The sequence below is a fragment of the Pteropus alecto genome, unplaced genomic scaffold, assembly GCF_000325575.1.
Source record: "Pteropus alecto unplaced genomic scaffold, ASM32557v1 scaffold101, whole genome shotgun sequence".
Lineage (NCBI taxonomy): Eukaryota > Metazoa > Chordata > Mammalia > Chiroptera > Pteropodidae > Pteropus > Pteropus alecto.
In genome coordinates, this window is record NW_006432945.1 from 3775135 (window position 1) to 3783169 (window position 8035).

General features: G+C 48.9%; 1 protein-coding gene across 1 annotated transcript in view; it reads right to left on the minus strand.

The window, feature by feature from the left end:
* BATF3 (basic leucine zipper ATF-like transcription factor 3) overlaps positions 1-8035 on the minus strand; it is a 17242-nt gene that overhangs the window by 3529 nt on the left and 5678 nt on the right. Inside the window, exons 3-4 of the mRNA XM_025043996.1 lie at positions 7980-8033; positions 5213-5317 (exon numbers count right to left, since the gene is read on the minus strand). Coding sequence (XP_024899764.1) covers positions 5213-5317; positions 7980-8033 — 159 coding nt within the window. The remainder of the gene's footprint in view (positions 1-5212; positions 5318-7979; positions 8034-8035) is intronic.

The window sequence follows — 8035 nt, forward strand, 5'->3', positions numbered from 1 at the left end:
GGCTCACTTCACCCCGATTCCCCGGACTTCATGCACGAGAAACATAAGCGAAGAACATCAGACTCTTCGTTACTGCCAAAGAGATGATGGGTTTAGCTCAATGATTGCTGTTTCGAATCCTTTGCCCCAGTAGGGTTTGAGGTGACTGTGCTGCCTTCCTGGGTGTTTGCTAGGACATCGTCACAAACCTAGAGGTGGTGAAGTCGCTGCAAATTCTAGTCGTGCCTCAGAAATCAAGCGGTTCTCAACTGGGGCGATTTGGGCACTTCCCAGGGGACATTTGGAGTATCCGGAGGCAGTTTGGGTTGTCACAACTGGGGAACGGGTGCTACTGCATCTAGAGGGCAGAGGCTAGGGATGCTGCTTAATGTCCTACAGTGCACAGGACAGCCCCCACAACAAGGCATTATACGGCCCCCAAAGTCAATAGTGTCAAGGTCGAGAAACCCTGGTCTGAGCATCCATGAGAGGTTGATTGGGAAGTGAGGGGCTGTCTGAGATATTTAGGGTCCAGGGAAGGAAGAGGGAAGGATCAGGACTGGGAAAAAAGACAATGTGGGTACCAGGGACCAGAGATGATGACTAAGGCCAGGAAGGAGATAAGGGGGAGGAAGAGGCCACCAGGAGGACTCAGCCACACACAGACCCCATCTCAGAAGACAGAAAACGGAAACTCAGAGAGGCACGGTGACTTTTCCAAGCAGACTTGGGACCCGCTCCCTGACTTCAAGGTCAACTGCAAATCTCATGCAATGACAGCAATTCTGCTTTTGCTTGGCAGTGCCAGGGCCCAAATTTCCCCATGGTGGTTACCAGCAGCAAAAGGCTGTAAGCTCAGGATTTTACAACAAGTCTATTCCTAAGCCTTAAGCTGATGCCCTTCCCAGCAGAAAAATGTGTCATTGTTAAGGGCTGTAAAAATTAGTGTCATCATCAGTTTCTAAACCAAGCAGGGACCGACACGAAGCATTCTCTTAGTACGTGCAATATCTGAAAAGAACGTGGCAACACATACCACAACTGTATTACTCAAGACATTTGTCCGTTTGTGATATTTGGGGCTCCTAAGGATGGCACCGCTGCCTTCCTTTTGTGACTCAAAATTCTTTCTCAGTCTTACACCTTTGGGTGCCTGGCTCTAACCAGTCTGACCCACTTCTGAGAGAAATGTTTTTCGGCTTGTCTTAGGGAGCTGGACTCTTCACTCGGGTTCCCAGTGTGAACCTGGACTCAGGCGTGTGCTGCATGTTCAGAGATGAATAGGGGTTGAAACCCCCATAAGAGGTGTAAGCGCCTTGAAGGGATGATTTGAGAAGCCACAGAGAACACGGAGGCACACAGATACACATTAGCAACTGCTGCTCATCACTGCAGTCCGATTTCCAGCAACCACTACCCTGAGGGGGAAACTCAGACTGAGGGGTGAGCCTGGCCTCTCCCTGGTTCGGCTGGCTCGGGCTCTCCCACTGCCCTGCCCTCTGAGGAGGCCCCGCTTTGATGGACAGTCCTCTCACTTTGGAGATGGAGAACTGGAAGAGAAAGGGGGTGGCCGAAAGACTTATATGAGCTGGAACTGGAGGAGGTGAGAGAGGTTCGAGAACAGTTAGGGTCAGTGAGTAAGGTGGGCAGGAGAAAAGTGGGAATTTTACACAAGTCTTGTTCTAAATATTCCTTCATGGTCTTCGAGAAAGGCAAATAAAGATTTCGAGTTCTTTTGAGATATTTAGCAACGCTACCCTGCAGTCTGGGATAGAGGACTTTATGGGATAGAGACTTTACTCAAACCTCCTCAGGGAGTAGCAGATGGTCATGGTTATCAGGCGATGTTTTCTGCCTCGGTGTCTGCCCACGAGCTGGCCTCATTCAGGTTTGAGGAGAAGGTTTCTATGCACTGTGTCCTCTCTCACTTTCTCCATCCCAGATGTGGCCCGGGAGCCCCAGGGGGGCTGAGGGTCTTTCTGCCACGACCCACAGCTGTGTGCTAGGCGCTCTGCCCTCAACGCACTGGAGCACAGTAAAATTATTCTTCACCACGTTTTTAACATCCACTCCCAATATGTAGTTTTTTCAAAGTTTAAAAATAGTCATTTTTTTCTTTACATTGTTTACTATTGTTTTTACTGTGTTGGCCAAAAAGAACCTAGATCCTCAGAACTGTGATATCCTCCCTGGAAGGAGGCGAGGGAGTAACAGGGGAGGGACAATTCACGTGGTGCCCTGCTGTTCAGAGATGACGTGCCTCTTCTTCTACAGAGGGACTGGATATTTCCATCTTCCTGAGCCAGCCACCTGCTCCCTCATACCCTCTTGACACTTGTGCATAGCTACTGACGGTAAAGGTGTGGGCTCCAGCTTTGGAATCTGCACGCAGATGGAGCCGCTGTCCTGGCCTCCACAACACTGTGTTTCTCAACAAAACTGGCCTTACTGAGGTGATCTGCCATGGTGCATAGTCCTGATCCATCCTTCTAGTTCCACAGAGAAAGAGAAGGGCAGGCTCTTCTATGGAGGGGCTGGGTTTCAGATCGATCGGCCCCACTTCTGGAAAGGGCATCAGGCAGAACTGGTCTTGTCTATGAAGAGCAGAACAGGCTAGGGACCCCAGAGAAGGGCCCTCCACCTACGGCTCTCAGAGGGGTCATGCAGGAGTAAATGTGGCACCACTCGTAAGTTTCCCAGGCATCTGGTTCATTTGGTCATCAAATCTAATGATGACAGACATTGAGAGAGACTGTCTGACTGTGTATTTCTGTTACCTTCTGTGATAGGCAGAATAATGGCCCCCCAAAGATGTTTATATCCAATCTCTGGAAACTATGGGCATGTACCTTACATGGCAAAAGGGACTTTGCCACTATGATTAAGAATCTGAAATGGAGAGATTACCCTGGATCATGCAGGTGAACCCAATGGAATCATGAAGATCCTTATAAGGGAAAGAAAGAGCCAAGAGTCAGAGAAAGAGATGTGACTACAGACAAAGTGTCAGAGCCACGCAGCATAAGAAAGACTCCGCCGGCCAGTGCTGGCTTTGAAGATAAAAGGGGACCACAAGCCAAGGAACACAGAAGCCTCTAGAAACTGAAAAAGGCAAGGAAACGGATTCTTCTCTAGAGCCTCTAGAAGGAATGCAGCCCTGTTGACACCTTCGTTTTAGCCCAGTGAGGCCCATTTCAGATACCTGATTTCCAAAACTGTAAGATAATAAATTTGTGTTGTTTTAAGGCACCAAATTTGTCATAATTTGTTACAGCGGCCATAGAAAACTAATATTCTTCCCTTGGGAACTTCTATGCTTCCCAAGGACAGGAACGAGATCTTCTTCCTCTCTCTGTGACCCAGTGACAATGCCTTGCCCACAGTAGTACTCAACACATATTTGCAGAATGAATCTACTTGACCTTGCTCCATGAGAGATCTCACTCAAATCATTCAGTCACCTCTATACACATAGCCACTCAGGATTTAAACTCGGTGTCCTTTTGTGGGTTTTGTTTTTTTGTTTTTTTGTTTTTTTTAATGCACCTGGCTTGGACTGGAAATTTCTCAAGGGGAAGGGGCCTGGCTGTCAGATGGCACATGTGGTCTGAATATGGGGCCATGCACTGTAGGGACCATTGGGTAACATGAAGCTAGAACCAGGGTTGCTTCAAGAGCAAGGGGAAAGGAAGAGAAGAGGCACAGGGCATTGCAGCACTTGTGTGGAAATTGCACAGAACGAATAAAGGCTAAGCACCTTCCCTGGCCCTAGTCTGAAGATCCTAGTCTCTCTCTAGGGCCCAGCTTTCCTACTTCCAGGAAAGAATCTGACACTTATAACTTATGCCATGCCGTGAGTGCGGATCAGTGGGTCACCTCTCCCTGGAGTATGTGCATTCTAAATCCCTTCTCTATTCATTGTTAAAAGGTTTTCAGAGGTTGTCATTCCTCCTCAAACATCTCAGAGTCTCCGCTGCTGTCAACGCCCCCCAGACTGGCCTTGCCGAGACGATGGCAAGAAAGCATGGTGGGAGAGAGTTAAATTAAAAGCTGTAATGATTCACACCAACGCTGTGCAAAGGCGTGAGCTCAGAATGGTTGGCAATCCTTGGACAGATCCTTGGATGGCTTTGAGGCCAGTTCCTGATATAGAGTGGTTCCCATGTCCTGGCTGTGAGATGATGTGGGATTATGCATAGGGGTCAAGGAAAATGGAAGAGTTTAGGATAAAACCCAGGTTCCTAATTTGGGTGATGAGAAAGATAGTTCTATTAAGTACAAATTGAAGACAGTGAGGAGAGGAAGTCTCGGGGTGAACAGGACCCTCTATTATAACTATGTTGCACCTGAGAAGCCTGCAGCGGACCCATTTGTAAGCACCGACAATACCAGGTTAGGGCTAGGACAGAAGACTTGCCTGAAGTAATTATGTTGGAAGAACAGATTTATAGATTAAATTTTCTATGGTAAGAATTAAAAAGAGCAGAGTCTGAAACCCTGGTCCACGACATTTAAGAAAGCAGACAGAGGTAGAAAATCTAACAAAGAAACAGAGAAAAAGTGGTTAAGAGCGTCAGGAGTAGGAAATGTGGTCTTTTAGAAGCTACAGACCTTAAAAGAAGGTTTAAGAAGAGGAGGGTCAGTGGTGTCAAATGTTCCAGAGAGGTCAAAGAAGATGACACTAGAAAGAGGTCCCTGGATCGGACAATGCCAGGGCACTAGTCATCTCAGTGGGAGCAGCTTCTGTAGGAAGTATGTGTGCATGTGTTTGTGTGTGTGTGTCTGTGTGAGTGTGTGTGTGTGTGTGTGTGTGTGTGTGTGTGTTGGGTGGGGGAGGGGCAGAAACAAAATCACAGAAGATTGAGGAATAAATGAGAACCGAGGCCATGGAGACAGCAGGTCTCTCTTTAAGGAGCAGGGAACTTAGGGAATGAAAGAAAAGAAATGGGCACTAACTTGAAAGGGAATTGGATCAAGAGTAGGCTCGTTTCATTTTGTTTTGTAATGAAAGAAACTTGAGTGCGAGATGCAACCATTGGGTGAAGGAGAAATTAAGAGGCCAGTGAGCAAAGAATCAGATCACTGGGCTGCAACGATGCAGCAGAATTAGACGTGCGCGTGGCCAAATTGGTGATGACCAGGACGCGACCCCCAGGCCACCACCACAGTGCAAGGACAGAGGACAGCTCCTCTCTGTGGCTCTCATGTGGCTCTGCCCCAACCACAGTCTCACCTCATGGAGTTTGTCAGCCTTCTGGGTCTGCTTCTTCCGACTTCTCTGAGCAGCCACTCGGTTTTTTTCTCTCCTTCGGACCTTCCTGTCATCATCCTCAGGGCTCTGGAGGAAAACATGTGGTCAGTACCGATGTGGCGGCCCCTCACCTCACCCTTGTCTGATCTCTCTCTACTCAGCATTGCTCATGGCCTTCACCATTTTACTTGCAGTCACAGGAGTGCTTGTTGCTACATCAGTGGGGGTAACACTAGCCTCTCCTTAAGGATCACTCCCCATGTGCTACTGCACTTAGCTATTCATTCCCACGACCCCCCTGAGAAATGTGTGTTGTGACCACCATTTAAAATATGAGGAATAAGAAACTCAGAGAGGTTAAAGAACTTGCTTCAGGTACTACAGCTAGTAAGTGAGTGAATGGGAAGTGGAACTCAGGTCTGTTGGACTTCAAACCAACATTCATAAACCTCTACCCCACAGGGCGTGTGCCTGGAAGGGCTGTGGTGTCAGTGCTGTTCATTTGAGAATGGAAAAGGCAGAAGGCATCCGCTATCTGGAACTCGCTGTGTGCCAGGCCTTATACCACCATGCACAAACAGGTACTTTTGATACTGTGTGCAAATCATGACTACACTTACGGCTCACTGCAACCACATAGCTCTACCAGCACACCAAAGGATCTTAAACACCACCGACAATATGCTCATTGGAACCACGATCGACTGACATTTTGTTTCACAGTTCAGAACACATCAGAAAGCAAATTTATGATGTGTCTTGAAAGCTCTTAGATATAGGAGATGTAATCAAACGTATTCAAATTCTCCGAAAGCTATCCTGAAACAGACAGGCAGAAAAATGCATCTGCCATGATAAAAAAAACATTTCATTCAGTTACGGAAAACATGGAGAGGAGAGCAGCATTTGCTTCCCAGAACCTGTGAGAAGATACCGAGGGGACGGGGTGGGGACAACACTACCTCTAAAGAGTTCAAAAGCCAAGAAGTTAGTGAGATACAAACATAGGAACGTTACTTAATTATTAATGTTAACTGAAAGCAAATACTGATAACATAAAATAATGGATTTTTCCGGGTATCATTTTATCTGGTCTTGTTTTCCAAATAAGAGAGACACATACGATCTCCCCAAGTTACTGCGGGTAAAGGCTTTTCAGCATATGCCAGAATGTAAGTCTATAAAAGGAGAAGAATAAATGGCATATGCATAAATAGCATAGTAAATAGAAGAGGGCTTGAGACCGTGCTTAAGGGAACAGACACAAGGTATTCAAATGTAGTCTTTTAAGTCTTGGTAAACAGAAACAGAACACATCACAGGAGGAAAATGTGGTACAGAAGATGAACTTTTAGCTTTAGAAATACACAACTCTTGGTTTTGTCTCCTACTGTCAAAATGGCCTCGAGGACCTTATTTTCTGAATTCCTGGTTTTCTCATTTATTGTAGGTGTGATTCATTCATTCTTTCAGTAGTGTTAACTCAGTACCTGCCATGTGCCAGGCACTGTCCTAGGCATTGGAGATACATTCCTGCAACAAACGGTCAGTGCTCTCTGCAGCCTAATGCTTGGAGCTGGCATGAGATAAAATGAGATTTTACCTTAAAGCTCCCAGCACACAGTATGCCCTCAATAACCTCTGTTGAGGTCGCTGCTCTTTTATATCGAGTCTCCCATTGTGCTTGTATCCAAATCATGCTTCTTTGCTCTTCATAATCAGAAAGTCATGGAGGACAGTGAAGCCGCCTGCAGCCTCCCCTCTGGGAGCCCACACTCTAAACTGGATTATCCCGTATCATATGGTCACGCCTGACAGTTCAGCAGAAACATTTATCAAGACAGGAAGAGGGGAGCAAAGTGTTGAGATATTCATATATTATTAACCATGTCTCGATGAGTCCTCACAAAAATCATGAGAGGTTGATATTATACGTGTTCATTTTACAAGTGGGGAAACGCAGGCTCGGAGAGGTTAAGCAAGCTGCCCGAGGTCCAAACTCAGATCTGTGCGACTCTCTAGCATCCCCCCATGACACTATGTGCCAGGCACCGACGTGAGATGGGGGACATAACGATGAAAAGACTCGTCCTACAGCAGCTGAGTGGGGAGTCTCCTCCAGCAAGTCCCCATGGCGACCTTGTCTCGAGTGTCCTGAGTACGCAGTTGTAAATGTTGGGGGGACAGCGCAGAGGACCGGATTCGGGAGAGGGGTTTCCACCAGCGCGTGGTGTAGAGTCCACCCAGTGCAGGCCCCCACCCCGCGCCCCCAGGCTGATCGGTCCGAGTTCCCCATTCTGGCGGCAGCCGGAGCGGGGTAGATGTTGGTAGTGCCCCGGCACGAAGTAGTTGCCACTTTGGGCTGAATGTCCCCTCTCCGCGCCCTGGTCTCCACTCCTAGGTCCGGGGAAGGGCCGTGCGAGCCAGCGGTGGGGTGGAAGCAGCAGCGGGGAGCGCACGGCGTGGCAGCCCGGGCAGCGCGGGCCACACGTGCAAGGGGCTGCGGACGGCGCTACCCAGCCAGGCGTCGGCGCCCGCGGGTCTCACCTCCTCCTCCTCGGGCGCGGGAAGGAGCCTGGTCACCGACCCGGACGCCGCGGGTACCATGCGCGCGCCCTGGGACCCCCCTCGTGCCCCCGCTCCCGCGTTCAGCGGCCAGCACCCCGGAACCCCAGTACCCACCTCCTCGTGCCCCCGGCGCCCGATCCCCGCATCCCTGTGGTCCTCCCTGAGCCCTCTAGTTCACTACCTGCGGCTGCGGCTGGTTCCCCGGAGCCGCGACGCTCCTCTGCAGGACGCTGCCAG